The sequence below is a fragment of the Polypterus senegalus genome, chromosome 8 (genome assembly GCF_016835505.1).
Source record: "Polypterus senegalus isolate Bchr_013 chromosome 8, ASM1683550v1, whole genome shotgun sequence".
Classification (NCBI taxonomy): domain Eukaryota; kingdom Metazoa; phylum Chordata; class Cladistia; order Polypteriformes; family Polypteridae; genus Polypterus; species Polypterus senegalus.
In genome coordinates, this window is record NC_053161.1 from 84024476 (window position 1) to 84042119 (window position 17644).

The 17644-nt window shown below is 35.0% G+C and overlaps 1 protein-coding gene across 1 annotated transcript in view; it reads right to left on the reverse strand.

Moving 5' to 3' along the window:
- Positions 1 to 654: 654 nt before the first annotated feature.
- plxna4 (plexin A4) overlaps positions 655 to 17644 on the reverse strand; it is a 748931-nt gene continuing 731941 nt past the window's right edge. The window contains exons 31-32 of the mRNA XM_039761357.1: positions 4668 to 4818; positions 655 to 2211 (exon numbers count right to left, since the gene is read on the reverse strand). Of these exons, the coding sequence (XP_039617291.1) occupies positions 2116 to 2211; positions 4668 to 4818 (247 nt within the window). The 3' untranslated portion in view covers positions 655 to 2115. The remainder of the gene's footprint in view (positions 2212 to 4667; positions 4819 to 17644) is intronic.

The window sequence follows — 17644 nt, forward strand, 5'->3', positions numbered from 1 at the left end:
TTCTTTTTCTTTTTTTTGTTTAATTGTACATGCGCTTAAAAGCCAAAGACCCAATCTGGGCCTGCTGAGGCATCCACACATTCACATCACAAGTCTGGCACATTTCAAGGCAAAAGAAAGCTTGAAGGTTAAAGGTAGGGAGGGCAGCTTTTGTTGTCTCTTGACAATGTTCATGTTCCAATTGTATTTTGTTTTTTGTCGATTTCAGTTTTACTTCCTATACTCTGAGAGCTTGATCCCATCTCAAAGTATGTTAGGTGTATTTTCAAAGAATGATGTAAACCTTCATTTCAGGTATTCACTTTTTTTTTTTTAATAACTGTGCAAAACAGAAACTGGACTCGGCAACCTTTACAGTGTGCAAAAACAGAAGGACGATAGTAAAAGCCAGCTTGTCCACAGGTTCTTCTACACACTGATGTTGTAAATAAAATAGCGGTTTAAGTTTGTTTTGTTTGAATGTGGCACTTTTTTCAATAAATCTGACTCCTTTGGTTTTCTGCTGGCCAGCAATGTCCACTCGTTCCAATGAGATTTTATATATATCTCGATATATACAGATAGATACCTATCAAACTATTTTATATATATAAATATGCATGTACGTATGTGAGATATATATATATATTTATACTATATATATATATATATATATATATATATATATATATATATACATATATAAACACACACGACACACACATGCAGACACACACATCAACCATTTTTGTGTATGTTGAAAACTTTCAGTAAGCTGTTGGAATGTCCAAAATCTTTTCATATCCATAAAGTCATCAGCTGTGCGTTAAATGGCAGTTTCAAAGTCCCAGGCCTGCATTCAGACATGTCAGCAGTATCAATGAGTTACAAAGCAGAATTTAAAGCAGCAAGTATAGTTTTTTTGTACCATTTTACACGTGTCAAACAGTTGCTAACCCCACATTGTTATAGTTTTTTTAAAAACATCGCATCCTGTCCTCAATACAAGCATTTGTGCTGATTCGGCCACATTGATATCACTTTTCTGTATTGAAAAAACACGTAATATTCTCATTGATTCTCCAATCAGCATTTTTCAAAGCTAAACATAGGGGCATACAGATGGTGTAACTATGGGATTTTTATTCAAATAAGAAATAATGTATGTCTCAACCGAATGTAAGTTATTTTACTGAGATTGTCTATGTGATGTTTTAATATCTTTTTTAAAGTGCTTTTTTAATTGAACAGTAATTGGTTTTTAATATGCTTCGGTGATTATAAACACTGCATTTTGTTGATTTCTCAATCTTTCCCACATGTGATCTTTGCTGATCATGTTCATAATCTGTCATCATTCTTGGATGTGAAATTTAGCACTTTTTTCACTCTTGTATCATATTTGTGTAAGACCTTATTACTTTTTTCTTCCTATGTTATCTAAAGTTAAAATCCCTATGACTCACTATAACCCTTATCATTCTTTTCTTTCTTTCCATTCATACCTATGGTATGATTTTGTTTTAGGTAGATATGAAACAGCACTGAAAATGCTTTGTGCTATTTTAACTGACTAATTATTATTATTATTATTATTATGCCCCTTCTTCAGTGGCTGATTTTTCCTATACTTATAAACTGAATGTATTGGTTTCTTACAATCACATTTACAAAATGTAATACCAAGAAGAGACTTTCCTTAAAGTAATTATTTTTGGACACCATCTGATTTTAAAAAGCAAAATGGGGCAGAATTTGAAGATTTTTTTTTTATCTGCCAGTTGACCTTGACCTTTGACATCCATTCATCAGATTTATAGAATTTCTGCATTTTTGGAAGCACAGCAAGTTTAAAACTAAGATGTTGTTTGCGAGGATTTCTTTCCCAGGAGCTTTTAAATGCACTAATTCCAAGGGAGTTATTAAAACAAAAATTCTTGCACAACCAAAAGCCAGAGTTCCAATGAGTTCTGATGCTCCACTCGCATTCTTCTTGAATGGCCTAAAGCAGAGCTAACAGTGTGCTGAGGCAATGCTTGCAGCTGAAACAGAACTTGCTGATGGTACCAAGATGACGGGTCTTCATTCAGGCACGGCACGGTTTGTCCTCTCCAGCATTTCCTGAGACAGCAGGTTTCAGCTATCCATGCTCATGAAAGTAACCACTTGTTCGAGCTTGAAGGCCAGTCTCTGTTTTCTTGCTGCATCATCTTGTTCTAGAGCAGTAACAATCTAAAGCAAACAGAAGGGAAATTAATAAAGGTAGTCTATCACCAAAGTAACCACAGTATAATATTAATGGGAAGATTCATGGTTAGGTATTGTCACATGTATAAAGTACAGTTGAATTCTTAACCACTTCATTGCCACTCTCCATCACCATGATCAGTATTACTGCCTTGAAACTGCTGTTTTCTGACTAATTTCTGTCTGAAATAACTATCTTACCTGGAAGTTGGAACTTATTTGATAGACATGATGGAAAATTTAGAGATAATATGTTTACGGAGTACTTAAGTTTTTTTTTTTTTCTTTATAAGGTTAGCATCTAAGGAAAGGGGGTCTTGTATTTGTGGTGTTTATTTCCTTTAGATATACAACATGCAGTAGGTGCTACATAACATGGTACAGTGCATTTTTGAAAATATGCATAATTGACTTCAACAAATTTGGTTCCAGAACTATGGGTGGTATACGAGTTAGCACTGCAATCACACAGCTTGAGAGTCCTTGGATTATACCCAAGCCTGGCTAATGGAATTTGCACACTCTTTCCATATTTAAATCAGTGCACATTAGGTTAATGTACTATATGCTGACAGTGGATAGGTGCAGGACACCATTTTGAAGTGGGAATGCAACATTACTTTTTTTGCCCTGTAGTGATATACTATACCTATCCCCCTTGTAAAACAGAGTGATATACTTTACTCCACTGCGACATTGAGGTTCCCTTTGAGGACGGAACGATTTGCTTTACTCTGCCATAACATGGGCGGTCTTCACCCTTGGAAGACAGAGCGCTGTACTTGACTCCACTGTGACCATGAGGACGAACTGCTTCACTTTAGTCTGGCATGACTACTATATCGATCATATACGGTATTCAGCAAGGTGTGATTCTCCAAGTGCCTGTAGCCTTGGGCTCTTCAATAGTCATAACCAAGTCGGACTAAAGTGAATATGAGCATGCAATAACACGTTCTATTGCAAACAGTGCCAAAATTCTTTTATTAAGTGTGAACAGTGCTGGTCCTGTTTTCTTTTTCCTCAGTTTTATCATCCTTCAATCTCAAACTACTCAGACCCTTTATATCCTTGTGAATGGAGGTCCAGTGCTCATTGACCTACGGTACTACTAATGAAGGATGGAAGCACAAATCCCCCACCCATACGTTCATAATTAATGAATCCATTTCCCCTTTAGTGGTCGTATCTCCAATTTGCACTATTTTAAAATAAAAATCTTCAACTGTTCTAATCTGCCATGGACCCTCCACATACCCCATGAGGCCCTTTATGAGCCCTCTTCTGAATCCCCCTTATTTGTGCCAGTTATGTGAATGTGCCTTAAAATGATAACACTCATACACTGATTCTGCTTCATCACTAATACTGTATTTTAATTCAAAGGTATTCAAAGTTACTTACTTACACTTTCTAGTTTTGTCCTATATTATCTGCCTTCATGTTTTTTAAGATAAAGTGGCAGTCTTTTCCATGTTAGTATATTTTTTATATAATATTTGCTGGAAACAATTAGGGAACAGACACCAAAACACTGTGGACAGATACCTTTTGTCCTTTACTATCCTGATCATAGTACTGATGAAAAGTATGGGAATTCACTGGCAGACACTTAAATGAATACAACCATGAAAACCGTAAGGCAGATTCACTCTTAAAAATAAAAGTGTCTGAGTGGTTCTTCATTTTTGTTTCCCAAAACTCATCCATGTGAAGGTTCCAGAAAGAACCTTTATTTATTTAGGTCCATAACAGACTTCCTAAATAATCATGAATAGATGATAACAGATTTGTGAAATACCAGTGGCTCCAGAATTTTAAAGGACTCTTACTGCATACAATAACACGGTCTAAGCCCAGGTTTTCTTAATCTGTTTGTATCCTGCTAAGTAACCTACAATACATTAAAAAATTCAGTTTTTTTTTCTGCATATTACAAAGTTTTCAAAGAGCAAACAACCTTGTACACAAAGAACACTGAGTTTTGCTATTTGTTACATTAGGTAGGTAAAGGTGTGAAAATAAATATACATCCAAAATATAACGTACATTATACAAATAACTGCACAGCCCAGTAAAGAACCAAATAGGGCCATTAAAGAACATTATTTTTAAAAGTGTTCTCTAACATACAATTAATTTTTCCCAGATTAGTTTACACATCACTGATTAATACCCAGAGTTCATTGTGGGGGAAAAATTAAACCTTCTTTTCTGATAATCTAATTCAACACTCTGCTTACCTTTTCAGCAAGATCCTGCTAGAAACGTTCATAAACAGTTTCCTATACAACTATTTTTTATATTTTAAATACTTTGCGTTGTGAAAACAGAATACATCATGCATGATTTCTAAGCTGACATACTCCAGAGCAGTCATACCAGCTGCTCTATTGACTGTTCTAAGACTCTGTAATTGATTTTCATCTACAAATACATACCTCTTCGCTGTATTTTCCAACATAAGAGTAGATCTCACTCAGTGAGCTCATTGTATTGAATTCATTCATGTGCATTCTGGACTGTTCGGCCAAATAAGCATTCATATCCTGATCACTTATAGCAGGCATTTTGTTGATATCTGAATAGTACCTGGAGAGAACATAAAAAATATTTATGTTATTAAATATGTTTCACTGCACTAGTCATTTAACCCTGTTCTGTTACTCTCTTGTTTGAAGTTAATAACATAACATTCACAAACATTCAAGATTATGGGGGCCAAAGATTATCACTGGATACAAGTCAGGAATCAGGGGGCTAATCAATGGTATGGCCCTGTTCAAACTTGATTGCCAACTTAAAATTTACTCAACATGCTTTTAATGAATAAAGATCTAGGAAAAAGTGAGGTTGGGCTCCACGAGAATGTTTTACAGCCTCCCAGTGTTTAGGTTCCAATTCAAGCTGACGCTAGCATATTCTAGGTTCTAGGCTTCCTCACTGAATTCTAAATCTTGCTGTATGACTGATTATTGAGTCCTCTTCTTTGCTATACATGAGACTAAATTTAAATGATTTTGCTACAAAATATGGTTTTAATGCATGGCATTAAGATTATTAGAGACCTAAATATTAATGGTAAATTTCCATATTTTGAAAACTGTCTTCTAATATATAGTCTATCACAAAAATATTTCTTCCATTACATGCAAGTCGGAAATTTCACCACTTTTTCATTTTCTGACCTTTCTTCATTATCTATAATGGAGACATTATTACGTAGTACTAGTGTTGACTATTGAAGTATTCCAAAATTACACCGGAGCTTTCATAAAAATACATTTAAAACATTTTAAAGAGTGTGACAAGTCAATGGCAGTGTTCTAATTTTAATTAAATTCAGTCCACTGGTGCACAGTTGGCTGTGTAGGCAAACTGATTGTTTAAGTAGCTCAGCTGTTGCACAGTGCCTCTCCATAGGGCACAATTAAGTTGTTGTACATGAGTACGAAAAAGAGCCTGTGTAGTGTGATTGGGAGGAGGGATGTGTAAGAGAAAAGACCAGTGAGCCAGAAACAGGGAGAAAGAAAATGAAGGAGAAGAATCAGGCAAGCATGCGATGCAGAGGACTGGAGGCATGGTGGTCAAGAAGTGACCCCATTGAGGAGAGAGTGGACACCGTTCGTGGGGAAAAGTCATTTCTTCTGAGCACTCAGGGAGCATGAGCAACCCATTGGTCTCTGTAGCTCATCTGGTGAACAGTGGATTATGGAGTCAAACTTGGGACCTCACAACAGTGACTGAATGAGGTGGCTGCGATGCAAGCAATCTTCAGCTCCCTGCTATACCAGTTTGGTGAGCTGGAGCTGAGAATGGAATAGAGGCACCAGTGCTTTGAAGAGAGAGAAGTCCTGATTTTTACTTTTTGGTTTTTATTTATGGAATTTATGTACATATTTATTGTGCACTGCACTTTATTTTTTATTGTGTATGGAAAATGAACGCATTAGGTACATTTTAACCTCTACCCCCATGTTTGTGTCCTCATTGCCTGGCTCATCCCCAGTCATGATTTTCAACGACCTGAGTTCAAGGCAGTGATGCAAGTTGTGGGCACCCAGGCCTTCACAAACAGCATGGCAGAGTTACTTTACAATTATATTTTTACACAAAAAAAATAGTTATCATCTCTTATTAGAATGCATTCTTTCTCTATGTGTGAAACATGGTTTAATTTGACTCAAAACTGAACACTGACAGTCATTTAGTGCACCAAAAGTAGTAAACAAAAAGTTTAACTATACATAGCCAGGATGTCCTCATGTAAATAGTTAAAACGGTCCACCTACCTTCTTTCTTTCTTTAAAGCATGTACCTAAGTGTACGGGATGCGTCACTGGCATTTGAAGGTGGCAGAAAAAGTGTTGCCAACTGCCTGTCCTGGAAGAAAGCATTTTGGGGTGGCCAACCTTAAGGTAAGGTAAGGTGCCAGGTATGTGGCAGTTGCTATGGCATACAGTAGCAGCTGCCATGAAGCCGACACATGTGTAAAAGGAGAAGCCGGCTTACACCAAGGGAAGAGTAGGGGCCTGCTGAAGAAACAAGGTGCCATGCTAGGAGTATGGGGGTACTGCTTCAGGTAGCGCAGGAGCACTTAAGTAACAAACTTTACATTCGTTTTTGGGGAGTTCAACGAGATGTAGATGCAACTAGCATGGAACGTAAATTGGAATAGGATGATACCCTGGAGCATCACTGAAGATTGCCCATTAAGGAGCCTACGGCTGTATAAAAAGGGTGCAGTGAATGCTAGACAACTGTCTGTCTTTGGGCCGCATCTGTATTGTAGAGGTTAGTTGGTGGTAATACAGATAAAGAGAAGATGCATGGTGAGAACCCTCTGATTACTTACAGAATGGAGGACGTTGGCAAAGAAAGAGAGAGAAACCAGGGAGTTTGTGCTGGCAAAATCCACAAGAAACTGTAAATAGTATTCTTTTTGCATACACTTGTGGAACAAGGTTTTCTTGCTGTGGATTAATGAAGAAACCTTTTATTTGTTTTTGCATTTTTTAACCTGCAGATTTCAGAGTGCAGAACGTGTATATTGTAAATAACATCACAATTTTCCGCCTCCAGTGTTTATTGTATTTTTTTTCATCCGAGTGGGTGTGGCCACTAGCTGTGTGTGTGTGTTTTTTTTTCTGACACCCATTTTATGTTTTTGCACCTGAACAACATTTTTGTTTGTATTTTCAAGAGTCTATGTTACCTTTTATTTTACATGCCTCTAGTTTCAACTTAGTTATGAATTACTAGGAGCCCCATTATTAAAGGTCATTCCACAGGTTCAAAGCATAGGACTTAACACTGGCCACAGTATGTACATTTTTATTGACTTACACTATCATAAATGTAAACTGGAGAACAGAAGCACTCAAGTACCTATTTACTTAATTCACTTTTAGGCTATATCCTTTGGTGAAGACTTACAAGACTACAATTTATATCTTATCAGCCAGCCTTGCACTAAACATAAATCCTGTTCCATCAACAGTCATATCTGGGGTATTACCAGGTTGGATGCCATTGCTTAATGAGCACTGAAGTGTAACCACACCAACTGCATCTTCCTTACCTGTAACAATCCTAACCTAACTACAGTATGCTAGCACAAAGGCAAATTTACTAATATAGGAAAAATTTTAATATTACTCACAAGTAACAATTTAGTTTAATGTATAGCTCTTTTTTATTAATTTTGTACTCAGTTACCACTTTTTAAAGCAATGTCTGAACATCTTAAATCCCTGTATGCCTGCAAGCCTTTCTCTTTCTGATTGATTACATCTTACTATAAACTCTACTATTTGTGCTCTCACCCATTTAGTGGGTAAATGGGTATAAATCTGGGTATTGGATGGAGCAGTAAATATATATAATAATTAACGTGTTACTTTGAAACCAGTAAAATTTTAAAAACAAACATATGGCTTGATTATGCATGTATTTGCCTCACAGAGACAGATTTACTGCTTCCATGAATAGAAGTACTAATATTCTTGTTTTAGCTTGTTGAAAACTTTGTTTATGAACAAACAATCATGTATATTCCTTTTTTATTCGTGTGTGTAGTATATGTGTAGCTCACATAATTTGTTAATTTATACATTAAGATCACTGGTTTAGATTCAATCTTGCAAACTTTAAGGGTGGACTTTCATGGCATACTTTCTTCTAATTTTCCTGTGTTTTCCTGTCAGATTAGCTAGCCACTGTTGGCTTGGTGAGTCTGCTGAATGGCAATACAGACATTCCATCCTCTATTCAGCTTAGCAGTATTTAGAGCATCTCATCTCTTCATAGAACGTCTTTATCTCAAGGCAACTAAATGCGCACATTTAATTTTAATGAATAGCAAAATAGGCAGTGCACTAGGCATGTCAGTTGGCAGGTGTGGTGGTGTCCTTTGAGCTAACAGGATTTTGTCCTTGGAAAAGAACTGGTGGCCTGTTTCTGAAGGGCGGCTGTCAAGATTTTATTTTTTTCTGGAACCTTACTTCATTTGGAAAAAAAGGGAAAAGTCTAACTAGTGAAAGAGGTTTGGAGAAAAGCAATCAATCAATGTCAACTGCAGCTGTGCACCTCTGTCAACTTGTTAATTAGACTGGGCCATTTGCATTTTTAATTCCTTCAAATTGACATCTTCTGGACAAAAAAGTCGACTTGATAATATTCCATTATACAATTAGGAACAAAAGCTTGCCAAATGGAGGTAACTGACAGGTGTCCTATAAAAGGCTGCCAGTGCTCCAAGCACCTGCTGATCTTCAGGGCACACATTGAGAAGCCAAGGTAATTTTTCATTTAGAGCAAAAGCAAATTAAGACCACATTTTTCTTGTTCATACAAAGTAAATATAGGCAGGTTTTACTTTTCAAAAGGTATACAGTTCTTTTGGCGTTAGAATACATTTTCAAACTGCTGAAAGTAAACAAGCATGCTACAATCAGAGAACTATATCACCATAAGTATTATAATTTAAAAAAATTTAGAAGGACAAATCTTACAATTTCATTTAACTTTGTATTGCCAGTAAATGTAAAGTACTTTAAGAAAACAATGTCCCCTCGGGGTTTAGGGTTAAGTTTTGAAGAGGGAAAACCTTTAAATCATTAGTTTCTGCTGACTTGAGAGTACATATCAGTATATCTGAAGATCTCAACATATCATTGCTATTACAATACAGTATATATTATGGTTATAGAAATTCATATATACAAAGAGTTAAACATAACATAAATCCTAATCCTTTAAAACCCCAGTTTGGGGTAATACCAGACAAGACAACATTGTTAAATGGCTGCTCTATAGTGATAATGGCACTAGCCACTCCCTATGTCATCTTCTCAACTGGAATGCTTCTAGCCTACTTACGGTATTACAATTGCGTGATGATGTCCTATACTACTAAAATAGGAGAAAGTGGATTAAAACAATTAGTTCGTATTTTGAGCATTATCTGTTTATATATCTTATTCTGTGAGTTAGAAACAAATATGTTTTTTGAGGGTATGAGTATGAGACAAATTAAATATCTCAGTAGTTTAAAAAACAGATATGTAAGTTAGAAATTATTAATATTTGGGATACTGTAGTTTAATGACTAGATTTCACTGCCACATTTCTCAAATATTTTATATGGAATATTGTAACAATAAATCTAGTGAGAAAAACAAATATACCAAGTAAGACAGTGCAGCTCCTTCTTTGAAATTTGTGGGGAAAAGTAAAAAATTAAAGAACAGATTAAAAAATAACTTTATGAAATGTTTATTTTTGTTTAAATATTTTTTCCACATTGCATTATATTACTAACCTGGTTAAGAATTACATCAATATATACTTTGTGTATAATATATATATATATATATATATATATATATATTTATATATATATATTTATATATATATATATATTTATATTTATATATATATATATATATATATATAATATGTAGTTTCTTTTTCTAACATTCATTCGACATTCTCAGATAATGCATCAAAGTGTACTGTATATGATTTTTTCACTGGTGATCTTCAAAGGTACATGCACACCACTTTCATCAGCAAGTGTGCAACATTTTAGTCATTTTGCTTTTTTTTTTTTTTACAATGTTACAGTTCTTACTGTTTAAACTTCCAGTACTATTAATGGTTAGAATTGAGCAGGTACGCGACCAGTTATTTTTCTTCTGGTTTTTCAGCACGAGTTCAAAATTCCAAAAGCAAATCAACTGTTGTTTAAAAGTATTCCATAGCACTCCAAAAGCATGGAGTTATTCACTAAACACTAGTTTAAAGAGCAATGTTGACAATGTGAAACTACCTATACAATATAATGCAATTTTTACATGTGTTCTAGTTTGAGGAAAAAAAAGTCATATTCTAGGCAGTGAAAAAGTGCTGTGCTGGGGTAAGGAAACACACAACACAAATCTATTTAATACTGAAATAAAACATTTCATTCCATACTTTAGCTCTTTGATACAGCAAGGCTTGTGAATCCAAAGCAGTCACACCAAATAAACTTCACCGTGTGCACAAATCTGCTATAAAAATATAAATTCAGAGCAATAGTGCTTGATTCATAAGTAAATTGACTAAAATATTAAATGTCAAAAAAACCCTTTAGACATTTTTAAGCAGATGGTTTGATGATAATATTTATAATAATTGCTATAAGAGGGTTTACAAACAAGTTAATAAGGCAGTACCTGACATTTAGATCTGGCCTCATATGCTCCTTTTTATTGTGGGCGTACTTTCTTTCTTATTCCATGCTTAATAAGCACATCAAACAAAAATTTAAATGTAAAATTTTCCCAAAAGAGCAAGAGGGCCATCATACCTGCTGGTGTGCTTATTGCATACCTACAACAAAGTACTTTTATCAACCTGTGAATGCTACTTAAAAGCATTGCTTACACAGGAATGATTTCTTCTTTATATTTACGTAATGTTTGTGTAGAAAATGACCAGCAGAGGGCATGTAAAATACCTGCTGTTTTACCAGTAACAGAAAAGAACTTAAGTGGGGAGAGTAAAACAGAAACAAAGTTTGGGCTTGCTCCTAGAAATACAATTATTTTAGCAGCAACACTGTGCCACACTGAACACATGAAGAAAGCATGGTTGTAGGTATATCCTGCCCCAATCCCCACCCCACTGAAGTATCACAAGTGCTACTATCTGACAACCATTTTCAGAAAAAAGGTATAGAAGACACTATAAAGGATTGACTTCAATTGATGTTAACTTCAATAATTTTCTCCTTAATGGACACAAATTCATTCTCATTCCAGAAGATGTGTAGCCAAAGCAGTTTTAAGCATACATCTCCGACTTCTTTTAAAAGACATGCCAAAACACTAACAGTGAGTCTGACTCTCTAATATCCTTCCAGTTAAACAGTGAATAAGTGGAACCTATACAAATGAAGGGGAGGAGGATGGAAACCAGGAAGCACAAATTCTTGTAAGAATCTGGGACAAACACCCAAGTCATGCAGTTGAAGCGGAAACCTGGAGAAATTTTTAAAAGTATCTGGATGAGATATCTGGGCAGCTTAGTTGTTAACTAAGGAACAAACTTGATCAACTTCTTATATCTTACTGAGGAAGTTGAGATTTAGGAAGACGTGATATTGAAGAGGAGACTTCAGAGCATTGGAAATTAATTTGTCCATTGTATTATTCTTCTTAGTTTTGAGAGCAGCTTCCTTACTTTCAATTTTCCTTAATGTTTTAAAAACAGCTAGCCTTGCAAACCAAACTGTACTATGCATTGGCTTGTGATAAGTTATTACCTGCATGTCTTATAGTGGAATCAACATGTCAGATTGGAAGGCTGTTATGACATTTTGTGTGGCTGAATTGACATAGGTCCAAGGTGGTACATTTCTCTGTATCATACTTGTCTATCTTGACAAAGTGGGTTGGGAGGCAACATGTTGCATTTTGGTACGACATGCAAGTAAGAATTTCATTGTAATATTGTAATAAATGCCTTTATTGTCATTGTACACAGTACAATAAGAGATTCAATGTGCAACTCCTCTACAAAAAACAATAATCTTCCCATAAAATGACAAAAATAGCACAATAAAACAATACAAATATACAATATGAAAACATATGTACAATGTACATTTACATTTACTGCAAAATGCTGTACCAAGAGCACTTAATGGACTAACTGAGTACGTTTACAGCTCTTGGAATGAAACTGTCTCTAACCATCATGGTCCGTGCATGAAAGGCTCTGAAGCGTTTGCCGGATGGTTGAAGTTCAAATAGACTGTGGCATGGGTGAGTGGAATCCTTGCAGATGCTGGTGGCTTTCCTGAGTCAACATGTGCTATAGATGTTTTCCAGGGCTGTGCTCTTGACGCAACCTGCTGCAGAGCTTTCTGATCAGTAGCTATGCAGTTGAGATACCACACCCAAATACAATGTGTTAAAATACTCTGGTACAGCGATAGCAGGTCAGCAGAACCTGTCGAGGGAGGCCAGCTTTTTTCAACATTCCTAAGTAAAACAACTGTAGCTGTGTCTTCTTCAGCAGTTCCCATTCCCCTGGTATCCATTCTACAAAAATGATCTTCCACACATAACTGTAGATATCTTAATCATTTTTTATACCTTTTTCAGCCTTGTCCTGGCAACACTGTATGTTATGGGGTCACCTGATTTAAATGTCTGGCTACATGTTTTTAAAAAGTGTTTCACCTCTTCGATCATCCATGGTTCCATATTTGGAAAAATTTTTATCTTCTCCATAGTAACATTATCCACACAGCTACGGATGTAGAAAAGAACAGTGGATGTGTATACTACTGCTACTACTAATTGTCTGGAAGAAAGCAACGAATGCTGTCTTCCTAGCAAAAAAAAAATAATAATTCAGAAAGGCATCAATGGGACTTAGGCAGCCTCTAAATTGTTTCTTACTTTTCTGTGTAATTTTTACTCCCAGGATTACCCTTGTTAGTTTGCTTTTTCAACTCAGTAGGATAAAGTAAGAAGTGAATACATATATTTGTTTTCTGAAGGGTTCTATATATTTGTATCCCTGCTTACCTTGGTAATTTTAAGCTTGCTTACTAATTACTAAAACAACACTCCTAAGAATATCTGCTTAATCCATATACATCATCAGAAAATTGTATATACTGTGCATGTGTGTGTATATACGTGTATATGTGTGTTTATACAGTATTCAGTGTATATTAAAAACTATATAATATAAAAGACTGTTTGAGTCTTCAATAGCATAAGATGAATAAAGTTCTTAGTCTTAGTTGGCTCACTCCTCTGAACTCAAGCTGGACAAATAGAAAAAAGAGGATTTGATCCTCTGATCGGCAGTGCAGCTCTGAGTGACTCAGTGAAGTGCCTCAGCCAGAAAATATGCAGTGTTTGATTAACCAGAAAATCTCATTATGCAGAATAGCTTGATCCCTAATTATGCCAGATAATCAAAGCAGTACAGATTTTTTCTTCTTTTTTGTCACTTCAGATAAATTATAAAGGATAAAAAATAAAAGTAATAAGCTTGACATCACCTTTTCAAAGCTATCTGTTGAGCAGGTTTTCAAAATTGCAGCTAAGATTTTATTCATAACCATAATAAAAACAAAAGACTTAAAGTCTTAAAGTTATCCTATATATGTTATCTGCACTCTGGGATTTGATTCACAACACAAAGTTTCTGACTCATTTTACATCAATAACACGTGTAGTATAATGAAATTACATGTATGCCGTATTTCTTAACATTTTAAATATTTATAACATTTCAGTATTACTGTAGATATGTGTTACATATTTTAACAACATACACTAGAAATTATAATTCATAGAACATATTTTTCAGTTTTACACATTTTAAAGTATGTGGGATATATTAATTAAGCTTCCAAATAACTTGCAACATTGCGACTTATTAGTAATACATTTTTATAGATGCTTTTGCAAATACTACTTGAAAACTCTCATATTACATTTGAAATCTAACATGGAAACACTAAAAATCATCTACCTTTTATTTTCGATAACCACACAGTTTAAACAAAATATTCAGCATATAAAGTACTTTTAAAAAATAATTTAATTTAACTGTTAAACCAAATTCTGTAATGGACTGGCACCCTCTTTGGTTGCCTCCTGCCTCATGCCCAGTGCTGACAGAACTGGCTCTGGCACCATTTTATACTGGATTGGATTAAACAGGATTGAAACTGTTGTATTATCTGTAAAGCAGAAGTAGTACCTGAGATTTTACTATTTCTGAAGTAATAAAGTAATAATACTAGTAGTAAAAGTTTACAACTGGGAAAATCCTAAATTTTGTCAACATTCTATTAGGTTTACTTATTTCCGCTTTTAAATCCCAAAAATAACTGATGCTTTAATCTTTTTTTTTTTTTCATTAAAAGCTTTCATTTTCATTCTATGCCGTTTTTTGGTCTGAATGCCAACTATTGTTTTATGATTTTTTTATATATAGCCATACAAAATGAGCTAGTACATTTTCACCTAAATTGCAAATATTCAATAGACAAAATACATTGTATAAATGGTAATCATTTGGAGAAAAACAAATGAAACCATCTCACATTGATTTCAAATCTTAACTCTGCGAATAATTCAGAGAAATGACTGTGTCAGGCAGTGTGGTGTAGTGCCTAAGGCTTTGAACTACAATTACCTGTTTGGTTCCTGCAATCATTTCACTCTATGACCTAAGTAAGTCAGTTAAGCCACCTGAAATACAATTGTGAAAATTCAGGTCTGTAAACTGTTGTAATGTATCCTCATCTTCTAAGTAACATTGGATGACGGTGTCTGGCAAATATAAAATAATTAAATCAAGAGGTTGCCAGCTCACTTAAAATGTTTTGTTATTACAGAAACAGCATCAGTTTTTACCCAGACATGAGAATCTGTTGAAGTTTAGGGAAGGTTATGAAAATTGCTTTTTTTTTTTTTTTTAACCAAATGACTGAAAACTGTTAACGGCATGGCAAGTAATCCTGCTTTCTTGTCATCTGGGCTGGTGTGAAATCCTCTTAGTGGGGAACAAGCCTCATGATTTCACAGCCAAATACTCTGTATAAACACACTGAACTGCTGCTGGCTAATACTGAAAGCTAGTCTCCTTGTTGCACAATAAAACAAAGCTGATGGCAACAACACTTTAATAGTCTGCCTAATTTTTTTCTAGCAGTATGTGAATCCCTATAGGCTTGGCAACTGCCTGTTTAAATACATTGTTAAAGAACACAAGGATGGAAAAGTGTGTCATATTTACATAGTGAGACGCAAAGTGCACTAAAAATTAAAAATGCATTGATTCTGGGGTGATGGACTAGTAAGTCAGTTCTCGGCTAATGTAAGAGCTATGTTTAGAGCTAATCTGTTTAGTATGTACTGTATAATAATTTTATAAATATTAGCACATACAGTAATAAACTTGTTATTCTGAAGTCATACCTTTTATGTTAAAATGACACAGGCAGTTGAAGCAGACATTCAGATTTTCTGTTTTTTTCTTTCCACCTACAGTAACATACCTTCTTTTTTTAGCCTCCATAAATCATTGTCGGCTGATTTTTTCAGGACATAGCTTTTATATAAGCACTATCATGGAAACAGGAAAAGTAATTCCACAAAATGTGTAGTCTAGCAGTGGACAGCAATATACAATATAAACCCTCCCTTGACCCCACATTGAGCACGAACTTAATAGGACACACAGAAAGTATGATACGCACATAAAAGTCCAGAAGATTTAACAAAAAATGGATGATGTTTGTGAACCTAGTTCGGATGGAAAAATAGTCCTACAGGAAGTACACAGATGAAAATGATGGCTTGCTTTTCTCCCTAAACAACAAGAAACAGTCTCACTGTGTTTATCCTCGGTACATGGCGTGATCCAGAACCCTGGGATTTTGGGGTGCAAAGCTGTTGTTGTCGGGCATTGAAAGTGGCAAGCAGAAGAAGGTGTGAATGACATGAATCATCAACGCTTTCTCCTCTCCCTGTAGCAGAATGGCACCTCTAGTAGAAAAAGATTTATTTTTTTTCTTTCTGTCCTCCTGTTTAAATAGCTAATAATCAGATGCAGGTGATGGAATTGACAGGACCAATTATCGTGTGGAGCCACAGTTCCACAGTGTTATCCTCCCCCCCCATTGTTTCCAGGGGAGCACATTTACATACACACAGACCATGTAAACAGGACAACATTACGAAAGATGGGACTCAGCACAAAATACATTTATGATGACATTAATCATGTAACACCACTACACAGTGAATTGTTTAAATAGACTGTTAGACTTCCTCCAGCCTAAATGTAGTTTTAAGTTACTTGAACTCCATCTTAAATGGTATCCTCTACTGCATGTCACCTAGGATAAGCCTCGTTTCAAATAATAATGAAATACATACATGCATTCTCAAAGCTGCTTTTTAAAGAACACAATTGTGGAGAAACTGGAGGCTATCCTGGCATTACTGGGCACAACATGAGAAACTTCCTGTGAGAAAGTGCTAGTCCATCACAGGGCACACACAACTCATGTCAATTCTTAACTTAATACAAATTTCATAAAAAAATAGTATGTATTGAGAAGAGAAACAATATGGCCATGGGGAGAATATCCAAACACCATGGAGAAAATGACTGAGTGCAGTATTTGAACTAACATTCTACTGTAGATCCATGAATTGGAAGGGTTATTCAGTATACCACCACACCCTTGCCAAACAATAAAATAAAGAACATATCACTGGTGCTTTTTGAAATCCAAAGTTTGATATAGCAAGACTAAAGAACTCTCTTATCTAAAGCTCTTGGCTGTCATAATTATTCCAATTATAAATTTCTTTTGCAAAAAATGCTCTGTGTTGCACTTGATGGATAAAAGTAACTTAGTGCAAAAGTCATGGAAAAGGCTTTTTCACAACAGAGTTGTTTTTTAAAAATATTTTTGGCAAACTGAATTTCTACTCAGATGATGAAAAATAGGGCTGCAATTTTAGTGCAACAGGCAGTAGTTGCTGGCCAAGAAGTAACAATTTAAAAGTTAAAATAATTTGAGACTTTAAAAAACAAATAATTTTAGTCTATAAAAATGTATTATTCTTTTCTTGTTTAGTTATAGCAAAGTTGTAATAAAGAAACCATAAATCATTATTTTAAGCTACAACTTGCTGTTTTAGACAATGTGATAGGTGCCAGCACAGAGCAGACAGTTAAGATGAGGACAACAGCAAAAAGTTCCGTCCTACAAGAAGTGATATTTGGATTGCTGTGAAAGTACATATTGGCTGAGAAAGCTAACATGCTTATTAACAATGTTGAAAGTGTTGTTAAAATTGTAATTGTAACACTATTAAATAAC